The sequence below is a fragment of the Pan paniscus genome, chromosome 19, assembly GCF_029289425.2.
Source record: "Pan paniscus chromosome 19, NHGRI_mPanPan1-v2.0_pri, whole genome shotgun sequence".
Taxonomy (NCBI): Eukaryota; Metazoa; Chordata; class Mammalia; order Primates; family Hominidae; genus Pan; species Pan paniscus.
The window spans coordinates 95,072,955-95,099,115 of NC_073268.2; the positions used below are offsets into that span (position 1 = coordinate 95,072,955).

At 54.5% G+C, this 26,161-nt stretch overlaps 1 protein-coding gene across 4 annotated transcripts; it reads left to right on the plus strand.

Moving 5' to 3' along the window:
* The first annotated feature begins 236 nt into the window (after positions 1–236).
* Positions 237–25,872, plus strand: C1QTNF1 (C1q and TNF related 1). Of its 4 annotated transcripts, XM_003818260.6 has the most exons (5): positions 237–672; positions 2,002–2,113; positions 20,031–20,199; positions 22,630–22,769; positions 23,619–25,872. In XM_003818260.6, the coding sequence occupies exons 2-5, from the start codon at positions 2,098–2,100 to the stop codon at positions 24,167–24,169; spliced, it is 876 nt and encodes a 291-aa protein (XP_003818308.1). In that variant the 5' UTR covers positions 237–672; positions 2,002–2,097; the 3' UTR covers positions 24,170–25,872. The 4 variants fall into 4 exon arrangements, with proteins under 4 accessions (XP_003818308.1, XP_054957082.1, XP_034798913.1 ...); XM_034943022.3 differs by lacking the exons at positions 237–672; positions 2,002–2,113 and adding an exon at positions 10,622–10,639; XM_055101107.2 differs by lacking the exons at positions 2,002–2,113; positions 20,031–20,199 and having other exon boundaries at positions 298–672.
* The last annotated feature ends 289 nt before the right edge of the window (positions 25,873–26,161 follow it).

Below are 26,161 nucleotides of genomic sequence, written 5' to 3' on the forward strand. Positions count from 1 at the left end.
CACTGTTTGGAGACCTGACCCCTCGGGGTTGGCCACAGCGGATCCCGGAGACCTTGGGGCTCATCCCTCTGCTACCAAGTGACTAGGAGCGCTCAGCCTTGCTGGGCACCCCCATCCTGCGGGGGGCATTCTCGTCCGGGGCTCGCAGCCCCTCCGCCTCTGGACGGACCTCCAGACTCACGGAATCTGCCCCACCCCCACTCTCAGCCTGGCGGGCTCCCCAGGGGGCCGGGAGGAGGCGGCCGCTGGATTTCCCTGAGGCGCGGCGCGGGGCACACACGGTTAATCCTCCGCGGCTGCTGTTTGGACGAAAAGCGCCGGGGGTGTTGGAGGCTCCTCGCTGCTCACATCTGGCTGGGCTTCGCTCCTTGCGCGTCTGTCCCACTTTCTTCCCCTCTTCCTTTACTTTCGAGAAACCGCGCTTCCGCTTCTGGTCGCAGAGACCTCGGAGACCGCGCCGGGGAGACAGAGGAGCTGTGGGTGGGGGGGACCTGTGGCTGCTCGTACCGCCCCCCACCCTCCTCTTCTGCACTGTCGTCCTCCGGAAGACCTTTTCCCCTGCTCTGTTTCCTTCACCGAGTCTGTGCATCGCCCCGGACCTGGCCGGGAGGAGGCTTGGCCGGCGGGAGATGCTCTAAGGGCGGCGCGGGAGGAGCGGCCGGCGGGACGGAGGTAGGTGGCCGGGCCGGGGGACCCAGCGCTGCCCCGCCCCATCCTCGTGGCTTCAGCCTGGTGGCCAGGGCGGGGATGGCAGACACCTGGGCCGGGACGGACGGAGAGCGCCGTGGGAGGGGCCGGGTTGGCGGTGGCGGCGCAGGGGCGGAAAGACCCGGGTTTTCGGGGGCAGCCCTGGCGTCTGGCTCTGGCTCAGCCCCCGCCATAGGCGCCTTTGCGCGGGGGTCATGATGGTCCCGGGTCTCCCTGACTGTGGAGGAGCCGGGCTTTTCTGCACGTGGATACTAACGGGAGGAATTGCACCTTCCCCCTAGTTTTTTGTGGGGTGTTTATCTTGTTTCACTGTTCTCTGGTGCCTTTCTGAGGGTGTGGAAGGAAGAGGAATGGTACTAATGCCCGCGGCTGCACCTGGCGGGGATGCCCTCACCCCACTCCTTATCACTGGGACCACCTGACCGCCGGGTCTGTCCAGTCCTGTCTGTGGCCAACCTGGACCTTCACGGAATAGGAAGCGCTGACTTTGGCCCCCCGCATCTGACAGCCTTGGTGTCCTGGAGGGGGTCCAGCTTGGGCAGGAAAAAACGATGTTGCTTCCCCGGGGCCCTCCTGGGAAGCGAAGCTGCCTGTGCCGCTGGGAGTGGCCCCCCGGCCTGGGGCTGGAGCCTCTGAGCCGCCCTGGGGCTTCTGGACCTCGCAGGTGGACCCACCGCCCACCACCCAGCCCTCCAGGGCTTCTCCACCGGTGCAGGTGTGGTCCCCACTGTTAGCCCGGGCCTCACGGGGCCAATACCCGGGCCACACTCTTCCAGCCCCAGAAAACCAGATTGTCTTCTCTGGACCCTCCGCGTGCTTCAGGCACCCTTGGGCCGACTCATCCCTGCTTGGGAGGGAGGGAGGAAGCCGCCCCCCTCTGTGAGGTGTTCCTGACTCTTCTACCCCACCTAGTTTCTAGGAAAGGAGGCAACATGACGTGCTGGGAGCTTTCTGGTCCTGAGCTTTGAACATGAGAAATGCCGTGAGAAACTGTTTTCTCCACCGCTGGCCACTTCACGGCCCCAGGGGAGCATGTGATGTCCTTACAGGCTGCCCGGCCCCTGCTTTTTATAGTGCAGGAAAGTACACACTCCCTGGCAGGCCGTGCAGCCATGAACAGCCACAGATAGACGCACTTGGCTGTGGTGTGTGCTGCAGGGAGCGGGAGGACATAGGAGGACATGCCCCAGGAGGCCTCTCCAGCACCTGCCAACCGGGGAGGAGGGAACCAAGACAGGGAGATGGGAGCCGAGGGCTGAGGACAAGCAGAAGCTTCCCCACCCTCCCTCTTAGACCTGCAGAGCTGGAGAGGCCCCTAGAGTCCACCCAACAACAACAGTGGCAATCATCATCACCATCATCATCATCATCACCATCGTCATCATCATCATGATGTCAGCCACAGGTTTGTGTGTCTGCTTCTCACATGGCAGGCGCTCAACATTATATTAATAATTATAATAATTATTATAATAGTTAATTCTCAACACTTCTATCAAGGGAACTCTCACTTGTGGAAAGAGCAGAGCCGCAAAGCTCAAGAGGCTCACGGCTTGCCTGAGGTCTCAGAGACAGGGATGGAGGACTCAAGACTCCAATCTGTGTCTTTATCCCAAGTGCATCATATGCTTCTCTTTTTTTTTGAGACAGAGTTTTGCTTTTGTCATCCAGGCTGGAGTGCAAGGCCAAATCTCGGCTCACTGCAACCTCCGCCTCCCAGATTCAAGCGATTCTCCTGCCTCAGCCTCCCAAGTAGCTGGATTAGAGGTGTGTACCACCACGCCTGGCTAATTTTGTATTTTTAGTAGAGACTGGGTTTCACCCTGTTGGTCAGGCTGGTCTCAAACTCTTGACCTCAAGTGATCCACCCGCTTCAACCTTCCAAAGTGCTGGGATTACAGGGGTGAGCCACCGCGCCTGGCCTCCGGGGCGTATACTTTTAACCTTCCTATCTGGTGTTGGGAACATGGCACTCAGCTCGCCAAGCTGATGCTGGGAACTTCTCTCTCCCAGCTGCTAACAGAGAATGCCCAGGGGCAGGAAGGACACAGGTCTGCTACCCAGGGACTCTCTACTTCTCCTCCCGCCTCCCTCTCCTCCTCTTGTGTTGCCAAGGGTGGTGTCCCCAGTGAGCTCATTCAGGGAGGCAGGAAGCATGGTGCAGGAAGCCCTAGGTGGGCGCTGTGCGGCTACAGGACACCACTGCCCCTCCCAGGCAGGTGCAGCCAGCTGGCGAGGGACGCCCTCCCAAGTAGGAGCAGAGAAAGACCAAGCTGTCCCAGGAAGGCCATGGGTTCCCTCCTTGTTCCTAGGAAGTGACCCCCCTTTTCAGGGCAACCAGGACAACAGAGTGTTTTTGGAACATGCTCCTTTCTGTTCTTCTTCCTGGTGCCTCCCCCCAGCTGTAATTAGCATGACTCATAAACCAACTATTCTGGCATTGAACTTTGCTCATCAAAACAAAGATGAAAAGAATTTCGTAGATACAGTTGTGCGCAGGGACTGGAGCTTCCCATTTGTGTCTTGTCCTCAGGGGTTCCTGTTCCTAGGGTGGGGGGCTGTGGCTGAGGCTCCAGAACCTTAGGGAAGGGGTGGGGGTGACGGACACCAGGAAGGGCAGGAAGAAGGAGCAGGTTACACCATCCCCTGGACGATCCCACCTCTGCCTGACAATCAGTAGCCTCTAGAGATGTTCAAGTGGGGGCACTCCCTCGTGGGCCACAGGTTGCCATTTCCCCTGTTAACCTGCTGAAATTGGCCTGCTGGTGTCAAATGGCACAAGGCAGCTCTCTGGACAGGACCCTGCCATCTCCCTGACCCCTTCATACAGGGCAAGAACTCACCTGCCCACTTTAGAGAGCAGTCTGGAAGAAACAGCGACGTCAGCTCAGCTCAACAATGTGTTTCCTTCAGGCTCTCTTGGGGCAGCCCAGCAAGCCGCTCTCATGAGCCAGGGATCCTTGGGGCCCTGTCCTGGGGTCTATGCTGGGGTCCTTGGCCTGGAAGGGCCAGTCCTGAGCTTAAGCAGGGACGTGCAGGAGCAGGACATGCTCACTCCTTTCCTCCTTCCGGAGCCCCGCAGTGAGATGCTCCAACTGCTGCCGCTGCAGCCTCTAGTTCTCCGGGAGAGGCATGCGGTGTGAGCAGGAAGGGAGGGGCTTCAGAGCCATGTGGGAAGGATCTTTATCTCTGGGTCCTTGTCAAGGTCATGGCTGTGTGACACTTGTGCTGGGGTGATATGAGTGGCTCTTGGCAAATCAGCACCCCTCCAGCTGCCTGTTCTTGCCTACACTTGATTTCCAGAGCTGGGCTTGGCATCTGAATGTGGTTCAAAGGGGGATGGTCTCCAGCAGGGGCACGGGGACCCCCACAGTCCCCACTGTACACCAGGGCACTGCTATCTTGCCTCTGAGGCCCCCTGGATCTAAGCCGTTCTCCAGCTTCAGATGGGGCTGGCACAGACTGCAGGCCCCTCCCCGGGCCCCCATCCTGTCCAGGACGGCCGTCGGGACGGCTGTGGCCGGGCCGGTGTCTGCCCATCTCCCTGGCTCCTGTAGGAATTTTCCTTGACACGAGACAGAGTAGAGCAGGAGACGGCAGGCAGGGAGGCAGGAGTCGAGGGGAGGAGGAGAAGAGGCAGACGGGCAGGCGGGGCATGGGGAAGTCAAGTTCTTGGTGCCCTGTGCTGGGTCAAATGTTGTTCTTGGCCACGGCTAAAGCCACACTTGGTGGAATGCCCCAAACCCTATGCTTTGGGTTGTACCCATCCCCCTCAGCAAGACATCTGGATAACAGCCACCCTCTGCCCCGGGGAGCAGGGAAGCTGCTGGGAAAGCTGCCAGCCCTGGGTGGGTTCGAGGCAGATGTAGGTCAGAAGGCGGGCAGGGCCCCCTGACTCTGCCCACAGGTTACTGGGGCCAGTCTTCAGAGCTGGGGACAGAGGTGTGTTCAGAAAACGCTTAGACCCATTCTCCTTGTAAAGAATCTAAAGTGAGAGATGGAAGGATCTGGGTGGGTTAGGGGGTGACCACAGGTCTCTTGCGTCTTCTGGCATTCAGGGGAGCCCCCTCCTCCATGAAAGGATATCAATGAGGGCAAGGCCCATGGTCCTGTGGGTCCTCCCCGTGTGGTGCGTGAACTTAGGTTCCTTTGCAACCCAGAGCTCAGGCCTGCTTCTGCCCATTAGAGGGCACTGGTCGGGAGAGAAAATCATCTGTACCCCAGCACGTGGGTCTTTTCCTCCCTTCTTCAGAGCTTGCCAGCATGCTGGTGTCTCTTCACCCTACAAAAGCAGTGCCCTAAAAATGCACATCCGATGGGCCACACTGCCCAAGCCCCTCACATTTTAAGGTGTGTGTGTGTGTGTGTGTGTGTGTGTGTGCGTGCACGCGCGGATATTCCTGGCGATCCTGTGCCTAAATCCAAAGGAATTAAACTCCGGTGGTGTATTTTAAGATGCTAGCAGGCTGGCACCAGGGATATCTTAGCACATTGCATCAAGGAAGATGGTTACAGGTTTCCCTGGTACCCCATACCATACCTGGCATGTAGTGGGCACTCGGTAATCCTCTGTTGAACGATGAATGCAAGGGCTCAGCTGCTGGATACAGTCCTCGAAGCCAAAGGCTGCTGCAGCGGTTCCACCTATAAACAAGTAAGCATATTGGTGGGCACCGTAACCCTGAGCCCAGCGGGCGGGAACGGTTGCTGCACCATGGCTTGGGAGGAGGAGGAGCCTATGCTCTCTGGCATCTTTCTGGCCACCCCTCGGGGTGAAGTGTAATGTGCTTTGCTGTCGGACACACCTAGGTCTAATCTGAGCTCCAGCACCTCCCCACTGTGGAACCTGGGGCAAGCGGCTCCATCGCTCTGAGGCTGTTTGCGCATTCTAAGGATCAGGTATTCTAAGGGTTAGGCATTCTAAGGATCAAGCTTTCTAAGGATCAAGCTCAGTGGTGTAGGGAAGGCACCATGGCCAGAGCCTGGCTCTCAGTGGTGGCTTTTCAGGGGTAGCGGGGCTTTGTCAGAAGGAATCTCTGATAAACATTGGGCTACTCCTGGGTCCAGAAACATGCTGGCCATTGCACATCACGCACAGGATGGGCTGCAGGACGGGGCTCTGTTTCCTTCTGTTTCACGGCTGCAGGCCACCGGCCCTACTCAGGCAGCCTCCTTCAACAGCAAGGGCCAAAGACGAACAAAGCCCCTCACTGCTAGGAAACGGGTTCTCTCTGGCTCGCCTAATTCCAGCCTGGATGAAATGCCACCCTGCTGGGCTCCCTACCACCTGTGCCGTTCCTGGTCCTAACACATCCCATACCATAGCTGCCAGGGACTCTACTGCCCAAGGGAAGGGGCATCTTGTTCCATTCGTCCCAAGAATCCAGCTCCCTGCCGGGTACGTAGTAGACACTCAATAAACACCTGTTGAACAAATGAGCAAAAGAGCGTGAGACTTCAGCACTAGGTCAACTTGTATTCCCCGTGGTTCCGCTTGAGCCTTAAACGATGCAATATAACAAGCTGTCTTTTCTCCCCATCCTACTCTTCTATGCATCTAGTCGAGTTTCCTGGAATAAACAAAATGCTCCCTTAGTCCCCAGGGTGGGGCTTATTTGTCATTTTTCTAGTGGAAAATAATGTGTACTTACTGTGAAAAAGGACGTGACTGTTACAGGGGAAAGAAACAGAGAGGCCAAAATAAGAAAATGGTAAGCATCTGTATTTTCATCACCGCAGATAATTGCTGTTGGCAGCCCGGTGGGTGGCCTTTGGGTCTTTGTGGTTTTGTGTGTGTGTGTGTGTGTGTGTGTGTGTGTGTGTATGTGTATGTGTGTGCCTGTATGTGCGTGTGTTTGGGTCTGCATGTTTTCAATCTGCATTTTCAAAACTCATTACTGCTTTACAAACTTTCTCTCTCTTTCTTTTCTTTCTTTCTTTCTTTCTCTTTCTTTTTCTTTCTTTCCTCTCTTTCTCTCTCTCTTTTCCTTCCTTCCTTCCTTTCTTTTTCTTTTCTTTTCTTTTTCTTTTTTGAGACAGAGTCTTGCTATGTTGTCCGGGCTGGAGGGCAGTGGCGTGATCTCAGCTCACTGCAATCTCCATCTCCTGGGTTCAAGCGATTCTCCTGCCTCAGCCTTCCGAGTAGCTGGGATTATAGGCACGCGCCACCACACCCAGCTAATTTTTGTACTTTTTAGTAGAGACGGGGTTTTACCATGTTGGCCAGGATGATATTGAACTCCTGACCTCAAGTGATCCGCCTGCCTCGGCCTCCCAAAGTGCTGGGATTACAGGCGTGAGCTACTGTGCCCGGCCCAAACATCTTTCCATGTCAGTAAATATTCACCTATTTACAGAGACGCCTAACTGGTGCTGCTGGCTGCTCCCCAGTCCCTCCATATTATTTCTTTTCTTTTTTTTTTTTTGAGATGGAGTCTTGCACTGTCGCCCAGGCTGGAGTGCAGTGGCATGATCTTGGCTCACTGCAAGCTCCACCTCCCAGGTTCATGCCATTCTCCTGCCTCAGCCTCCCAAGTAGCTGGGACTACAGGCGTCTGCCACCACGCCCGGCTAATTTTTTGTATTTTTAGTAGAGACGGGGTTTCACCATGTTAGCCAGGATGGTCTCCATCTCCTGACCTTGTGATCTGCCCGCCTCGGCCTCCCAAAGTGATGAGATTACAGGCGTGAGCCACCGTGCCCAGCCCATATTATTTCTTTAAATGTCTTTAGAAAGAACGCGTTTACTGGTCTACCACAATCCCCATCCCTCCCTATTGCTGATTTCACCACTCTCATCAACCACCTTGTTTTTCTAGTTTCCATCATATGGATGGATGCACTGTAAATCTTTTTTTTTTTTTTTTTTTGAGATGGAGTTTCACTCTGTCACCCAGGCTGGAGTGCAGTGGTGCTATTTCACCTCACTGCATCCTCGCCTCCCAGGTTCAAGCAATTCTCCTGCCTCAGCCTCCCGAGTAGCTGGGATTACAGGCATGTGCCATGCCTGGCTAAATTTTGTATTTTTAGTAGAGACAAAGTTTCACCATGTCGGCCAGGCTGGTCTTGAACTCCTGACCTCAGGTGATCTGCCTGCCTCAGCCTCCCAAAGTGCTGGGATTACAGGCGTGAGCCACTGCACCCAGCCATGTATTTCATTAGACTGTGTTCCCGGACATGTAGGTGGTTTGTAACCTTGGTGAATGGAGGCAGTGGTTTCATCTCTTTGAAGCAATAGACTTTCTGAGTGCAGATAAGAGGAGCGTTTCTAGGGAAGATGGCTACGTGGCCACACCAGGAGTCAGCATTCTGGTGACAGTGATGTACCTTGGATCTCTGTGTCCCCAGCTGGAGTTAGAGAGAGATTTGGACAGGCTTGTGGCTGAGGCATGTCATCTTTGGACGATGGCTCTGTACTTGGGATTGATTGAAGGTGAGGAGAGCATTGGAGCCCTGTTGAGAGTTAGACACCGGATGCTGGTGATGCCTGAGAAATGAGATGGGGCTCCCATTTCCCAGGGGCTTGGAGTCTTGGGGACAGGACGAGGAAACCAAGGACTGTAGACCGGTTCGTCCGGATGCTGGGGGAGGGGCACTTACAGCACACCCGGGTCTGGGCAACTTCCCGGAGGAGGTGGCCTCAGGCTGAGCTCTGGAGAATACACGGATGGAGAAGGTGGAGGAGAAACAGGCATCCAGACAGAGGAAAGAGCGGGTGCCAGAGGACGAGACCTCAAGTGTGATCTGTTAGGGACTGAGTAGCTCCAGGGAGCTGGACTGAAAGGGACTCACGCGGGGTGGGGAAGGGCCAGATGGAAACGCTCAGGGCTTACTCCCTCCTTTACTGGCATAGGAAGCCCTTGGAGCCAGGGGTGGCATTCAGATTTGCGTTTTTCAGAGCTGCCTCTGGAAGCAGTGTGGGAGACAGATGGGAGGCAGAAAACCAGCCAGGGCTGGGGAAGAAGTGATGGAGAGGAGAGGAGACCTGCAGGGGGCTGGCGATGGATGAGATGTGGCGGGTGCAAGGAAGGTGGCATCCAAGTGGCTTGCAGGCTTCTGGCCCGGGACCCCACGTGATGGCATGCATAGCTTTCACCAAGCTGCAAGCCACAGGAGGAGAAGCTAATGTGGTAAGGACGGGGGAGAAAGATATGAGTTAATTGGGGGCTTAAAAGCCTTAGGGCAGAGCAGCCTGGTGCGGTGGCTCACACCTGTAATCCCAGCACTTTAGGAGGCCGAGGCGGGTGGATCGCTTTGAGGTTAGGAGTTCGAGACCAGCCTGACAAACATGGCGAAACCCCGTCTCTACTAAAAATACAAAAATTAGCTGGGCGTGGTGGCGGGCACCTGTAATCCCAGCTACTTCGGAGGCTGAGGCAGGAGAATTGCTTGAACCCGGGAGGCGGAGGTTGCAGTGAGCCAAGATTGTGCCATTGTACTCCTGCCTGGGTGACAAGAGCAAAACTCCGTCTCAAAAAAAAAAAAAAGTCTTAGCGCAGAGCAAAGAGGAGGTGTTCAGCAGATGATTGCATATGTGGGTCTAGACCAGCGCTGCCCAGCAGAACCTTCAGCTGTGGTGCAAGGTGCTAAGAGCTGTGCTGTCTAGTATGGCAGCTGCTAGTCACGTGAGCACTTAAAATGTGGCTCCTTGGCCGAGAACTGGATGTTTCATTTTGTTTAACTGACATAGCTCCATGTGGCTCGTAGCCACTGTACTGACTTAAACATTTGCAAGCCCAGGTCTCAGCAGCCAGGTCAGTGGTGGGGACATGGAATGGGGCATTGTCAGCTGAAGATGTGGTGTGGACCAGGACAGGCAGAAAGAGGTCAGGCACGGTGGCTTCACGCTGATAATCCTACCCGCTTTGGGAGGCCAAGGCTGGAGGATTGCTTGAGACCAGCCTGGGAAACATAGTGAGACCCTGTCTCTAAAAAAAAATTTTTTTTTTTAATTAGCTGGGTGTGGTGGCATGTGCTTGTAGTTCCAGCTACCCGGGAGGCTGAGATGGGAGGATCACTTGGGTCCAAGGGTTTGAAGCTGCAGTGAGCCATGACTGTACCACTGCACTCCAGCCTGGGTGACAGAAGGAGACCCTGTCTCCTAAATAAATAAATAAATAAATGTAGAATTAGGAGCAAGAGGAGCTGAGAGCTGAGGAACAGCCTGGGAGAGCACCTGTCTTTGGGGGTTGATCAGGAAGGCTAAACACTGGGAGACAGTGTGGGCCAAACCCCATGGCTGAAGAAGAGGGCAGTCGACATTGGCAGATGCTTACAGTGTGCACGAAAGAGGAATGCAGAAGGGTGTTGGGTGCCACGAGGGTCGTGGGTGATCGTAGCCAAGCAGTCGGGGCGGGGCCAGCAGGAGGAGGGCCAGTGGGATGCTGTGCTGATTATATTCCTGACCTAGAAGCCCCAGGCTGGGGATAAAGCCCTGTCTTATGCCAGGCTTCCTCAGGAGCTGCCTGGAAAATGCTGGGGCTTGTCCAGGCCCCAGACAACCAAATACGTTTGTGCTGCTTGTAAAGGGCTGGGTGCGAAGGGGCACCAGGCCATAGAATTCCCAGGTTCTTTCCTCCCTCTGTTTTGGGAGCGGTCAGTCCCCGAGGGCGTCCCCGCTGCTGGTGCTAGGGAAGTGGGCGGCGGGCCAGGCCACCTGCAGAGTGGGCTCAGGACAGCTGTTGGTGCCTCTTCTCTCTCACACGGTTCTCAAAGCAGGGGCAAGCCTGCCACCCGAGGCCTTCCAGCTGGGAGGTGAGCTGAGGACAGCTGCTCTACTCAAGGAAATCTTTGTTTCCACTGGGACGGAATCGGAGCTCTGGAGGCTGGGCTGGCCAAGCGCCCCGAAGGCCCGATGCCTGACGGCTCATGCGGCCTCCTTGTTTGCAGGGCCTGGGCAAAAATTTACACTGAGTCCCACTCTTCGCTCCAGGTGAGTCCTTCCTGGTGAAGGTGCAGTTGCTCCAAGATGGGAAAGTAGATGCTTTAGGATGGGAGAATTCTTGGCCTATCTTCGCTTCACTTTTTTGTCCCAAGCCAGACCTCATTCCCCTCCAGGGAAGAGGAAACCATTGCTAATTAACTAGCAAGTAGCCCTGGAAGAGTCTGTATTCATCCCTGGACTTGGGCTTTGGAAGTAACCAAATAAACACCTAAGCCTTAAAAACAAACCCTCCTTCTGCAAGACAGAGGGCAGCTTTTTGGAAACAGGAGAGAGGGAGATTGAGAGAGGAGATAGGCTCCAGGACCCCAGCATCTCTCAGGAAAAGGGGCGGCTCGGCTCCATCTGGCGAGAATTCCTTCCATAAGGGACCCCATCCACCACGAGGTTGAGGGAAAGAGGGAGAGTCTGAGACCAGTGGGGGCAGTGCAGTTAGAGCAGGGAATATTAGCTAGTAAATGGGCTTCTAGAAGAGGTAAACACACATCACTCATCAAATGGGAGCCACTCTGCCCGCCTTCTGCCCATCACTGGAGGAGTTTGGTCATTGGGCAATTAATGTGACGAATGAATGGCTTCTGGCGGGGAGGAAAGGGCTATGAGCAGATGACACCTGTCAGAAGGACACCCCAACGTGGCACCTTCCTCTTTCTTGGCACCCCAGTACCTGAATCCTCTTGCAGCAACAGGAGAGCTCTAAGCTTCTCAACAGGAGAATTCTACCAGACGTCAGAGCCGAGGGGGAGTGGACTCAGGGCTTCTCTTCTGGTTGGGAGGATTCTGGGGATGTTCCAAAGGTGGCTGGGGGGGGTGGCACGAAGGGGTGGTGATGGCTAAGGGGCCGTTGAGGCTGTGTAGAAACCAGGAGTGTTTGGGTTCTGGGCTGAATCGTATTTTTTTTTTTTTTTGAGACAGTCTCACTTTGTTGCCCAGGTTGGAGTGCAGTGATGCGATCTTAGCTCACTGCAACCTCTGCCTCCTGGGTTCAAGCGATTCTCCTGTCTTAGCCTCCTGAGTAGCTGGGATTACAGACACACACCACTGCACCCAGCTAATTTTTGTATTTTTAGTAGAGACAGGGTTTTACCATGTTGGCCAGGCTGGCCTCGAGCTCTTGGCCTCAAGTGATCTGCCCACCTCAGCCTCCCAAAGTGCTGGGATTATAGGCGTGAGCCACCATACCTGGCCTGAATCCAATTCTTGAACTGGACACCACTAGATGTGAGATAAAGTCCTATCTTATGCCAAGTTTCCTTGGGAGATGAATGTAAACTGGGGGCGGGGGCAATGTCTAGACCCTGGAAAAGGCAGACGAAGATGCTTGTCTTGGGTGGACTGAGGTCTGGGGGACAGCGGAGCCCCTGGAGGGCATCTGATACAGGCACAGGGCAGGAGGGAGAGTTGACCTTTAGGATCTATTCAAGCAGGCTGGGGACGGATGAGATGCGGGTGCATGACAGGAAAGGGTCTAAACGCCTCTCGGATTTCTGGCCTGCTGTTTGTTCACAGTTACTGCTTCCTCCCTGATGACTTCATTTTAATCTAGAACAGAGCTGTCCAACAGAACTTTCTGCAATGATTGAAATGTTCTATTCTATACTTTCCACATGGTAACCACTAGCTACATGTGGCTTTTTATTTTTATGTTTTGAGAGAGGGTCTTGCCCTGTTGCCCAGGCTAGGGCACAGTGGCGCAGTCGTGGCTCACTGCAGCCTCAACCCCCTGAGATCAACCAGTCCTCTTGCCTCAGCCTCCAGAGTAGCTGGGACTACAGGTGCACACCACCATGCCTGGCTAATCTTTGCATTTTTTGTAGAGATGGGGTCTCGATATATTGCCTGGGCTGGTCTTGAACTCCTGGGCTCAGGCAATCCTCCCACCTTGGCCTCCCAAGGTGCTGAGATTACAGACATGAACCACTGTGCCCAGCCTACATGTATTAATAGTTATTGAATGCTTGAAATGTGGCTAGTGTAGCTGAAGAACTGAATTTTGAATTTTCTTTCATTTTAATTAATTTAAATTTAAATAGCCACACATAGCAGCCACTGTACCGGACAGCACAGTTCTAGAATGTTACCCACTTAGCATTTTAATTCAACATGTGTTGTTCTGTCTTGAGCTATAATTGGGTACGTGTCTGTTTCCTTCACTAGCCTGTTATATTCTTGAGGTCAGGGAATAGATTTAATTCCTGGTTGAATCACTTCCTCCCAAGCTCTTGCACAATGCCATGCAAATCATGGGCATTCAGTAAACCCAGCCTGTGCTAGATGGTCAGCTGAGAGGGCAGCTTGGACATGTCTGCCAAGGCTCCTTCCAGTTCAAGGAGATTATAGGCTTCTTGCCTCTCAGAACAGCTGCTCACCTGATGAGGATTAAAGAAAAAGGAAAACAGTGTTTACAGAATGCTTTTGTCAAAAGGCCCTGCGCTGGGTGGAGCATCAGGACAAAACCCAGGCACACAGTCCCAGAGCTTCAGGGGTCCGCTGTCAGCACACAAGCATGAGAGCACGGAGGTGAGACAAAAATATAACAGCACCCACTTATTTGTTTATTTATTCACCAAGCCCAGCTAATTTTTGTATTTTTATTTTTATTTTTTTTGAGATGGAGTCTCGCTCTGTCGCCAGGCTGGAGTGCAGTGGCATGATCTCGGCTTAGCACAACCTCCGACTCCCTGGTTCAAGCGATTCTCCTGCCTCAGCCTCCCAAGTAGCTGGGACTACAGGCACGTGCCACCACGCCCAGCTAATTTTTGTATTTTTAGTAGAGCCAGGGTTTCACCATGTTGGCCAGGATGGTCTCCGATCTCCCGACCTCGTGATCCACCCGCCTCGGCCTCCCAAAGTGCTGGGATTACAGGTGTGAGCCACTGTGCCTGGCCAATTTTGGTATTTTTACTAGAGACAGGGTTTTGCCATGTTGGCCAGGCTGGTCTCGAACCCCTGACTTCAAGTGATCCACCCTCCTCGGCCTCCTAAAGTGCTGGGATTACAGGCGTGAGCCACTGCGCCCAGCCAAAAGGCCCAATTTGAAACAAATATAAGGAATGGTGAACTTGCATGTGACTACTGTCTCCTTAAAGGACCTACCACAGAGCTAAGAGGCCTGTGGAGGGATAAAAATTATTATTATTATTATTTTATTATTATTATTACCACAGGGTCTCACTCTGTCACCCAGGCTAGAGTGCAGTGATGCGATCATGGCTTACTGCAGCCTTGACCTCCTGGACTCACGTGATCCTCCTACCTCAGTCTCTTGAGCAGCTGCTGGGACTACAGGCGAACACCACCATGCCTGGCTAATTTTTGTGTTTTTGGTAGAGATGGGGCTTCACCATGTTGTCCAGGCTGGTCTTGAATTCCTAGGCTCAAGCAATCTACCCACCTTGGCCTCCCAAAGTGCTGGGATGATGGGTGTGAGCCACCACAAGCAAACAAGGGATACAATTTTTTTCTTTTTCTTTTTTTTTTTGAGACGGAGTCTCACTCTGTTGCTCAGGCTGGAGTGCAGTGGCGCGATCTTGGCTCACCACAACCTCCGCCTCCTGAGTTCAAGCAATTCTCCTGCCTCAGCCTCCCAAGTAGCTGGGACTACAGGTTCACCCCACCACGCCCAGCTAATTTTTGTATTTTTAGTAGAGACGGGGTTTCACCATGTTGGCCAGGCTGGTCTTGAACTCCTGACCTCAGGTGATCCACCTGCCTTGGCCTCCCAAAGTGTTGGGATTACAGGCGTGAGCCACCGCGCCCGGCCGGGATACAAATTATTCACAAGGATGTGTCCTCAGGCTTCCTGTCCTCCTCTACGTCCTGCGTGTAGCCTGGTTTCTCTTTTCCGGCCTCCCTCCTCCTGTAAAGGGGGATGTGTTCTTGTTGGGGAGAAGGTCAGGTGTAGGTGGATGATGTGGGGTTGAGGAAGGGACGCTGAAGAGTGGCTAGTCCTCAGGGACATGGAGGGAAGGAAAATGGTCGCCGAATTACCATGGAAATTGGCTCATATTTGCAGGATTTGGGAAAGGCAAGTAAAGAGCTTGAGTCATGCTGGAACTGTCTTCAGTTGCCTTGCCTGCGATGAGGCCTGGAGACTGGGCCACGTGGATCTGGATTCACGCAGGTTTCACGCCACTGGCCAAGATGTGCTCAGGGCACTTCCCTGGAACTGCCTAACACGTTCTTCCAGATAACCTTGCTGGGACACAGCCTCCCCACTGTAGGGGGATTTTTGCTGGAAATCACTAACAGTGATCTGGAGCCAAGTTTGGTTAGATGTTGGGCAATGCTGTTTTTGCCCAAAAGTGACTAAAATGATCATAATGTTATGACGCTGGCTTTGCTGTGGGATTTGGTAAAATGCTTCTTAAGATCTTTTCAGGAAGGAAAGATTTCAACCTGGGTTTGCTCTGACTCCGAACAGCAGGCTTTTGAGGAGAGCCACCACCGCCAAAGTGGCCTTGTCCCTACCAGCCTGAGCCTGGGGCTCTCTGCTGGGGTTTCCCAGCCCCACCCCACCCCAGTGACAGCATCGTTCCTAACCCAGCTGCATCCTGGACCCCGTCTCTTCTGACCAAGGTGTGGAAAATCCCTTTGCTAGACTAGAAAGAGATAGACCAACATAAAAACAAATGCCGGTGCTTAGCTAGGGGCAATTTTGCCCCTGAGGAACAGGCATATTACCATGTTTGGAGACATTTTTTGTTGTCATAACTAGAGGTAGTGGTGCTAATGGCATCTGGTGGGGACAGTCCAGGGTTACTGCTAAGCATCCTACAGCACACAGGCTAGCCCCCCACCACAGGGGATTATCTAGGCCCAAACCTCAATGGTGCCAGGGTTGGCTGGGCGCGGTGGCAAACGCCCGTAATCCCAGCACTTTGGGAGGCCGAGGCAGATGGATCACCTGAGGTCAGGAGTAGTTCAAGACCAGCCTGGCCAACATGGCGAAACCCTGTCTCTACTAAAAATACAAAAATTAGCCGGGTGTGGAGGCACACGCATATAATCTCAGTTACTAGGGAGACTGAGGCAGGAGAATAACTTGAACCTGGGAGGTGGAGGTTGCAGTGAGCCGAGATCGCGCCACTTCACTCCAGCCTGGGTGACAGAGCGAGACTCTGTCTCAAAATAAAACAAAACAAAAAAACCCAGCAATCCCTCAATGGTGCCAGGGTTGAGAAACCACAGAGTAGAATAATCCAAGGTAGCTTTTTAATGCCTTTTGTAGTTACATTCCAACCTCTCTTAAATAAATATGTGTGTGTGTATATATATATATGTCAATATGTATATATGTATATATATGTAAACATGTGTATGTGTATATATAAAATTTGGGATTCAGGAAAAAATAAAGAAAGGAAAATCTCTTTTCCTTTTAACTGGTACAAGTTTGCCACTTAAAAGGAAAAAACAGAATAATTATTAAGGCGCCAAGGAGAAACAGAGGAAATACAGAAATAGAGAAATAAACAAATTTAGAGAATTCAGTCTGACAAATATTTGCTGAGCACCAGTGATTCAGGGTGCTGCAGGATGCTTGGCTAGGGGACGTCCCAGCCCTGGAGGAGGTCACCCACGGTCTGCTGAGTAGACTGTCATAGGCTAGACAAACTCTCTGCAGTAGGAGACAATAGGAAAAACAAAATTATGGCGCCCGCCCATAATCCCAGCACTTTGGGAGGCCAAGGCAGGTGAATCGCTTGAGCTCAGGAGTTTGAGACCAGCCGGGGAAACACGGTGAATCCGTGTCTTTACGAAAAAACAACAAAAAAAATTAGCTGGGCGTGGTGGCGCATACCTGTAGTCCCAGCTGCTTGAGAGGTTGAGGTGGACAGATGGCCTGAGCCGGGAGGGTTGAGGCTGCAGGGAGGCAGAGTGAGACCCTGTATCAAAAAAGAAAACTAAGACCGAGGATGGAGAATTTTTCCCAGTTGAGGGGCCTGGGAAGGCTTCAGGAAGACTATGAGACCTTGAGTTGGGTGTTGAAGACAAGGCGGGCAGGATTTTATTGTCATCTGTTGTCAGCCTGTCTGAGTCCAAATGCAGCCACCCTGTCTGAGTTCAAATGCAGCCACCCTGCTCAAAAATCAGTCTTGGCCCGGCGTGGAGGATCACGCCTGTAATCCCAGCACTTTGGGAGGCTGAGGTGGGCAGATCACTTGAGCCCAGGAGTTTGAGACCAGCCTGGGCAACATGGGGAAAATTTGTCTCTACAAAAAAAAAAAAAAAAAAAAAAAAAAATTAGCTGGGTGTGGTAGTGCATACCTGCAGTCCCTTCTACTTGTGAGGCTGAGGTGGGAGGATGGCTCAAGTCCAGGAGGCAGAGGCTGCAGTGAGCCGAGATTGCACCACTGCACTCACTCACAGAGTGAGATCCTGTCAAAAAAAAAAAAAATCAGAATTTTAGGCTAATTAGCTTCTCCAAGTCTCTGTTTTCTCATTTACAAATTTGGTACAGTCATGAATGTATATTGTCTCCCTAGAGGATTAATTGTGGGGCCATCCGTGATGGGATAAAAATTATTAATGAGGAAGTGTTCTCAAACCTAACCAGACGGATGGCTGGAGAGAGAACTTAGATGTGTATTTTATAAATTACCATGTGCACATACACCCTTTTTTTGGCAAGTGGTGGGAGGTATCAGAGATTCTGGGTGGGGGCTGTGGCCTAAGCAGCTCCTTGGTCATTGAGACGGTCTCTGGGCCCTGACGCATGGGAGGGACAGCTGGCTGGTAGGACACTTGGAGGTGGGGGCTCCAGCTAAGCCACTGCAGAGATGGGGCGTGGGCCATGCAGGGCGGTGAAGACTGGGTGTAGGTATGTGTGACAGGGGAGGAGAGAGGTTCGGGGGGGCCAGCCTTGCTCTCCTCACTGTCACCTCGGAGGCTCTATCAGGAGAGCCCTGGACTCCAGATCTTCCCCTGCAATGTTGACTTGGCGTGAGGGCTCTGCGGGGAGCCCTTCAGACTTCACTCAAGAGCCCACTAAAGTCCTGGGCCGTGGCTCATGCCTGGAATCCCAGCACCTCGGGAGGCCGAGGTGGGTGGATCACTTGAGGTCAGAAGTTCCAGACCAGCCTGGCCAACGTGGTGAAACCCCGTCTCTACTAAAAATACAAAAATTAGCTGGGCGTGGTGGCGCATGCTTGTAATCCCAGCTGCTTGGGAGGCTGAGGCAGGAGAATCACTTGAACCCAGGAGGCGGAGTGAGCCGAGATCACACTGCTGCACTCCAGCCTGGGTGACAGAGCAAGACTCCATCTCAAAAAAAAAAAAAAAAAAAGCCCGCTACAGACATCCCCCCTAGAGGCTCCAAAGCCCCCGAGCGATGGCGTGTGTGGAAGAAATTCCCGGCTTCCCAAGATGAGTAAGACGTCGCGGTCATCTTGGTGTGTAATATGGGCAGAGAAAGAAATCTGTCTCAGGATTTTAACTTTCCTTAGACATAAGAGGAGTTAGAGGAGAAAGAGTCTGGCCCAGGGCCTTTGGAGATGAGCCCTTGCTTTCACTGTTTGCCTCTCAAGAAAGAGCTGGAGTCCACGCCGGCCTGGCAGCCGGGAGTGAGGGACGCTTCTCACCCACCTTCTCACTGGGCGGCTGTGTGTTGAATGAGGTGTTCCCACGGGGCCTGCGACATTTCGAGTTTTACATTTTGGTGAACAAAGAGGGGTTAGAGTTGACCACAGTCGCTGTGCCCCTCGGTGGGGAGGTTTTTGGCCCACCTGAAACGGCTGGGCCTGCGACTCCTGATGCCAGATTCCTGGGCAAGGGGAGCGAGCCGCTCACAGGGTGGCAGGTGGGCGTTCACCTAATGTGGGCCCAAGTGCTGCCCCTCGTGGGCTCCCTGGACTCCCCACCTCCGTGAGCACCCCTTTCTAGAAGGACTCTCCCAATACTGGATGGAGGGGGTCCTGCCCCAAGCTTTTGCCAAAAGCTCCGGGAGTGAGACGTGGGGTTGGCTTCCTGGAAGGATGACTGCTCTGTGGGGCTGGGCTTGGCACATCCCTAAAGTAGATGCCAAGGACACTTGCTGATGCGCTGCCTGGTGGCCAGAAAGCAGCTTGCAGCCACCTTCCTACCCACCTGCCCACCGGTGAAGGACCTGGTCATTGAGCCAGCTTTGCTTTGAGTTAAGGGATGATGATCATTCAAAGCTTGCTTGGGATTTTTCTTACTGTCCTAAGAGGGGTGGTATACAATTGTCTGTGGGGCCAGCGGCTGATGGACTCTCCTTCCCGAGAGGCTGGGTGGGCAGAGACAGCACCTTGCTCAGCAACCCCTCAACACCAGCCTGACTGGCTGAGGCTCTGGGGGCAGAGTGTGTGTGCACATGTGAAGGTGTGTGTACATGTGAGCGCATGTGTGCATGAGTGGATGTGCATGCATGTGAATGTGTTGAGAGTATGCAGGCGTGCACGTGAGTGTGCATGTGATGTGGGTATATGTGTGCATGTGAATGTGTGCACGTGTGTTGAAAGAGTGCATGTGTGGATTGCATGTATGTGAATGTGTGTGCATGTGTGGATTGCACGTGAGTGCATGTGATGGTATATGTGTGAGTGCATGTAAGAGTGTGCATGTGTGTGGATTGCATGTGTGTGTGAATCTGTGTGCATGTGAGTGGATTGCATGTACGTGTGCATGTGATATGGGTATATGTGTGCATGTGTGTGCATGTGTGTTGAGAGTGTGCATGTGATTTGGGTATGTGTGTGAGTTGTGCATGTGTGTTGAGTGCATGTGAGCATGTGGATTGCATGTGTTGAGTGCATGTATGTGGACTGTATGTGTGTGTGCATGTGAGTGTGAGTGTATGTGTGTTGACTGTGTGCATGTGAGCGTGTGGATTCCATGTGTGTTAAGAATGTGCATATGAGTGTGTGGATTGCATGTGAGTGTGCATGTGATGTGGGTATATGTGTGCATGTGAATGTGCATGTGTGTGCATGTGTGTAGGTTTCATTGTTGAGACTGTGCATGTGTGTTGTGTGTACATGTGTGTGGATTACATGTGTGTGGATTGCATGTGTGTTGGGTGCATGTGAATATGTGGGTTGCATGTGAGTGTATGTGACTGTGTGTGCATGTGTGGATTACATGTGTGTTGAGTGTGTGCATGTGTGGGGGTTGCATGTATGTGAATGTGTGTGCATGTGCGTGTGTGCACGTGAGTGCGTTGTGAGTGCGTGTATGCATGCATGGGTGTGTGAGAGTGATTGTCCTCCCAGAAGCTGTGTAACTGCAGCATTTCCCAGTGGCGTGAGGCTGGGGAAGCACCTCCGATTTCCAGGCTGTTTCTCTCCCCAATTTTCAGGCTGTTTCTCTGTGCAGCTCCTTCCTAACTCGGTGCCTTCCCCGTGTGTTTCTTTCCCACCAGGGCCCGGCAGGAAGATGGGCTCCCATGGACAGGGACTCTTGCTGGTGTACTGCCTGCTCCTTGCCTTTGCCTCTGGCCTGGTCCTGAGTCGTGTGCCCCATGTCCAGGGGGAACAGCAGGAGTGGGAGGGGACTGAGGAGCTGCCGTCCCCTCCGGACCATGCCGAGAGGTGAGGGGCCACGAGGGTGTAAGAGCAGGAGCTCTGGCCAGGCTGAGCCTGGGTCTTGGGGCCCCTGGGGGAGCTAGTTCACTGTGAGATGTGAAGGCAAGAAAGCCGAAGCTGAGCCGTGGCCCTGCTGGAGGCTGGTCCTGCAGGACAGACGAGCTATTCCTCCTTTCCGTGGCTTGGGCACCTCACCTGAAACTGCGGACAGTGATCCAGCCTCACCACGAGCCTAAAGGAGTGGGGTCTGCAAGTGGCTTTGCAGCTGCCTCCTTAAGAAAAGAGCAGACCAAGCTCCCAACCCGCCCTCCAGTTTGTCTTTCCATTCTCACTTTGTCCGCTGAGAATATCTGCTGGGGACCTAGGCACCACTTGGAGGCAGGGAGAGGTGGAGCGTGGCCTTAGGAGAGATGCTGGACCAAGAGCTGGTGTCCACGGCCCACGCGTCTCATCACACTGCAGGACAGGAGAGGACAGCGGAGACTGGGTGGGCCAAGTGTCGGCTTCCCTTGAAAGGTTGTGAAGGACTCTGGATGGCCTTCGTGTCTACGACCTGCAATGACAGAGAGACTCCAGCCGACCTGGGACGTTTCCTAGGGAAGCCGAGTGCTTCATCCAACTGCCATGTATCCAGAGTGAGGTCCTGGAGACCCGGCGACAGCTCAAGCCTGGCTCGGAGTCTCTTCATTATTTTGAGCGTTGGGCTGACTTGATACTTGAGGCTTCAGACTAACTTCACTGTACAATGGGATTGGACAGGATTTGAGGCTGAGTCACACCATTCCGTTCTTTCTTCCTCTCCCTCCTCTTTCTTTGATTGAGCCCCTCCTATCAGTCAGGCCATCCCCCAGGCACGGGGGGACACATGAGTGGCACAGTCCTGGCCTCCAGGAGCTCTGAGGCCGAGAGGGAGATAGACACATGAGAGACAGGGCAGCGTGGTGGGCTTTGTAGTAGGGGTATACCCATGATGCTGGAGGCAGGGCCAGGAGAGGGAGGAGCGGGACCCAGGAAGAATGAGAGGAGTGAACTAGGTCTTGAAGGACACCTGCGGGCCTCGCAGGTGCAGAAGGAGGGGAAAGCTACCTGGTAGCCAGAATGGGGTGTGCAAAGGCATGGCTGGCAGTGTTTGTTGGGCTGGTGGGTGGTTTGGGATGGTGAGACCCAGTGCTGGAGGCTGGAGGCTGGAGGATAGTAGGGCAGTTGAGCCTGGAGGCAGCTGGGTCTAGTTGGGGAGGGTCTCACCTGAACTCAATCCTACAAAGAACAAGAGGAATCATGGGAAAGCTTGAATTGGACGGTGTTCTCGGAAGAATGCCAGAGGGAGGCAGCAGAGAGGATGAGCTGGTGCGGGGAGGGGCAGATTCCAAGCGAGAGTCAAAATGGCAGGGGTGCATCAGAGATGATGAGGGCCCTGGGCTCAGTTCTGGAGGTGCCTTTTGGCTGGGAGCCCAGGACTCTGCTGAAGGTTGTGCCACGGGGTTGGCGGAGGGAGTCGGGGGTGATGCCGAAGGCTCCACCCTGGGCACCCGCTGTTGATGCCAGGAACAGAGCTCAGAAAGAGAAGATTCCAGGGGCGAAGGGATGGGGACAGGGGTTTCGGTTTTGCATACATGACATCTGTGGGGCCTGTTGCATCTCCAGATGGAGACTTCTGGTGAGAAGTTTGAAGTCGAGGTCTGGGGCTTAGGAGAGAGGTAGGGGTGAGATGTCCGTCTGGGAGTCCTGGGCTTATGGGTAGCTGAACTTAGGGCACAGAGATCCATTTCCTGGATAGTCTGGGGGTGCAGAAGTGGGAGCAGCATTAGATGAGGAGCTGGCCCATCCAGGGGGACTTTGCTGCCCCCATGGGTCTGCGCAGCTCTACAGCCTGGGCAAGAAGAGCCACAAGCCAGAGACATGTGATGCCATGAGGGGCCGCAAGGTGGCAGCCAGGAGCCGCCGCCGTCCATCCTGCCTGTGGGCTTGTCCTTCCAATCAGGTTGGAAACATAAGAGTCTCTCCAGCGGCTACAGCTGAGGGGAATCCTAAAGATCCAGTTGAACCTTCTTATTTGCAGACGAGTCAGCTTCATATGTTATTTTCTAGCATCACGGATATACGATAGGGAGTCCCGGCATTGTCTTGTGTCACCCAAAGACCCTCTCCTAGAAGTGTGGATTTCTCCCGAGCAGCCCCCATCTTGCGTGGCACTCAATTGATCGCTGCGTGTGTTTCCAGGACTGTCATTGCCTTTAACAGAGGGCAGGGGGCTCGTTCAGTAGTGAGGATCCCAAAGTGGGCCGTGAGCCCACCAGTGTGAACACAGAGCCTTGTGGGTCCAGGTGAGAGAGTGAGAAGGCAGGTCAGGCACGCCAGAACCACTGGCAGCAGGAGAGAGCAGCGTTTCCAGGCCTGAGAGTGGCTGACTTTCACTGTGATTCTTTATTCCCTCAGGGCTGAAGAACAACATGAAAAATACAGGCCCAGTCAGGACCAGGGGCTCCCTGCTTCCCGGTGCTTGCGCTGCTGTGACCCCGGTACCTCCATGTACCCGGCGACCGCCGTGCCCCAGATCAACATCACTATCTTGAAAGGTCAGATGGCTGCAAAGACAAGCACGGGGTGGCCGGGCTGCTCTGTGCTGATCCGGAGGAAGGGATGGAGTCGTTAGGGTGGGGCTGGGCGAGAGCAGAATGGCTCCCTCGGGACAGGGAGCAGAGGCAGGCAGGCTGTCATCTAGAGGGGAAGGCACAGGAAATTCTGATTTTGAGGCTCTGGCCCCTCTCCAAGAGGAGGGCTTGGAAAGGGGCCCACAGGACCAAGAGCAGGAGAGGGAGCCCAGAGGCTGCTTGGGGTCTCGTCCCTCCAGTTGTATGTGGACGCCAGGCTTCTAGGCCCTTTGCTTTGGGGCTTGGTCCCCCAGCCTGCTTTCTGAAATGCCACCTGCTCGCTCCGGTCCTGCACACGGCAGATAACCCTGCACAGCCCCGTGAAATCAAACTGGAAACACTTGCAGCCTAGATCCCGAGCTGGCCCCGACATCTGGAGTTCATTTGCTCAGAGCGAGCCGTCGGTCTGGCCGCAGAGCCCGTTGCTTTTGGACGAACCCGTATGTTCCATTTTCTTTTTTTTCTTTTCTTTCTTTTTTTTTTTTTTTTACCAGGGCTTTCCAGAAGGAAAAAAAAAATTATTGCTTCTGGGCAAAAATAGAACCGTCCTTGAGGTTGAGTCTGTTTGCTTGGCCATTTTGGGAATCACGATACCTCTGTGCCAGGCTGGGACGCCGCCCGTGGCAGGGGGCTGGGGGCAGGAGTGAAGCTTCTGCCAGGTCAGGGCTGTGAGGACGAATCAGGACAGCGCCAGGGACCGGAGAGCGAGCAGCCAAGGCTCAGGACACCACCGGATTGCTCCATTAACAGCACGCGTTTTCCCATCCCTTTTAGGGGAGAAGGGTGACCGCGGAGATCGAGGCCTCCAAGGGAAATACGGCAAAACAGGCTCAGCAGGGGCCAGGGGCCACACTGGACCCAAAGGGCAGAAGGGCTCCATGGGGGCCCCTGGGGAGCGGTGCAAGAGCCACTACGCCGCCTTCTCGGTGGGCCGGAAGAAGCCCATGCACAGCAACCACTACTACCAGACGGTGATCTTCGACACGGAGTTCGTGAACCTCTACGGCCACTTCAACATGTTCACCGGCAAGTTCTACTGCTACGTGCCCGGCATCTACTTCTTCAGCCTCAACGTGCACACCTGGAACCAGAAGGAGACCTACCTGCACATCATGAAGAACGAGGAGGAGGTGGTGATCTTGTTCGCGCAGGTGGGCGACCGCAGCATCATGCAAAGCCAGAGCCTGATGCTGGAGCTGCGGGAGCAGGACCAGGTGTGGGTGCGCCTCTACAAGGGCGAACGCGAGAACGCCATCTTCAGCGAGGAGCTGGACACCTACATCACCTTCAGCGGCTACCTGGTCAAGCACGCCACCGAGCCCTAGCTGGCCGGCCACCTCCTTTCCTCTCGCCACCTTCCACCCCTGCGCTGTGCTGACCCCACCGCCTCTTCCCCCATCCCTGGACTCCGCCTCCCTGGCTTTGGCATTCAGTGAGACGCCCTGCACACACGGAAAGCCAAAGCGGTCGGTGCTCCCAGATCCCGCAGCCTCTGGAGAGAGCTGACGGCAGATGAAATCACCAGGGCGGGGCACCCGCGAGAACCCTCGGGGACCTTCCGCGGCCCTCTCTGCACACATCCTCAAGTGACCCCGCACGGCGGCGAGACGCGGGTGGCGGCAGGGCGTCCCAGGGTGCGGCACCGCGGCTCCAGTCCTTGGAAATAATTAGGCAAATTCTAAAGGTCTCAAAAGGAGCAAAGTAAACCGTGGAGGACAAAGAAAAGGGTTGTTATTTTTGTCTTTCCAGCCAGCCTGCTGGCTCCCAAGAGAGAGGCCTTTTCAGTTGAGACTCTGCTTAAGAGAAGATCCAAAGTTAAAGCTCTGGGGTCAGGGGAGGGGCCGGGGGCAGGAAACTACCTCTGGCTTAATTCTTTCAAGCCACGTAGGAACTTTCTTGAGGGATAGGTGGACCCTGACATCCCTGTGGCCTTGCCCAAGGGCTCTGCTGGTCTTTCTGAGTCACAGCTGCGAGGTGATGGGGGCTGCGGCCCCAGGCGTCAGCCTCCCAGAGGGACAGCTGAGCCCCCTGCCTTGGCTCCAGGTTGGTAGAAGCAGCCGAAGGGCTCCTGACAGTGGCCAGGGACCCCTGGGTCCCCCAGGCCTGCAGATGTTTCTATGAGGGGCAGAGCTCCTGGTACATCCATGTGTGGCTCTGCTCCACCCCTGTGCCACCCCAGAGCCCTGGGGGGTGGTCTCCATGCCTGCCACCTTGGCATTGGCTTTCTGTGCCGCCTCCCACACAAATCAGCCCCAGAAGGCCCCGGGGCCTTGGCTTCTGTTTTTTATAAAACACCTCAAGCAGCACTGCAGTCTCCCATCTCCTCGTGGGCTAAGCATCACCGCTTCCACATGTGTTGTGTTGGTTGGCAGCAAGGCTGATCCAGACCCCTTCTGCCCCCACTGCCCTCATCCAGGCCTCTGACCAGTAGCCTGAGAGGGGCTTTTTCTAGGCTTCAGAGCAGGGGAGAGCTGGAAGGGGCTAGAAAGCTCCCGCTTGTCTGTTTCTCAGGCTCCTGTGAGCCTCAGTCCTGAGACCAGAGTCAAGAGGAAGTACACGTCCCAATCACCCGTGTCAGGATTCACTCTCAGGAGCTGGGTGGCAGGAGAGGCAATAGCCCCTGTGGCAATTGCAGGACCAGCTGGAGCAGGGTTGCGGTGTCTCCACGGTGCTCTGGCCCTGCCCATGGCCACCCCAGTCTCTGATCTCCAGGAACCCCATAGCCCCTCTCCACCTCACCCCATGTTGATGCCCAGGGTCACTCTTGCTACCCGCTGGGCCCCCAAACCCCCGCTGCCTCTCTTCCTTCCCCCCATCCCCCACCTGGTTTTGACTAATCCTGCTTCCCTCTCTGGGCCTGGCTGCCGGGATCTGGGGTCCCTAAGTCCCTCTCTTTAAAGAACTTCTGCGGGTCAGACTCTGAAGCCGAGTTGCTGTGGGCGTGCCCGGAAGCAGAGCGCCACACTCGCTGCTTAAGCTCCCCCAGCTCTTTCCAGAAAACATTAAACTCAGAATTGTGTTTTCAGCATCCTGCCTCGTCAGTTTGCTCATTAAACCGAATCCTTGTCGTCTTCTCCTCTCCACCCAAGGCCCACTCCTGCCTGGGAGGCCCTCAGCTTCATACCTGGGGACATTGGTACCCAGCAGGTGCATGCTGGACCCTGAGTTGCCTCGCTCCTCCAGGGGGTGCAGCCTCCCATGGGTGGGGCAGCGACAGCGTGTCTCAGCTGCAGCTGAACGTGTGCCTGAGTCGGGCGCCTGGGGCCTGGGTGGGTCTGGGGACTCGTGAGAGGTGGGTGGGAGGCAGGGGCTTGATC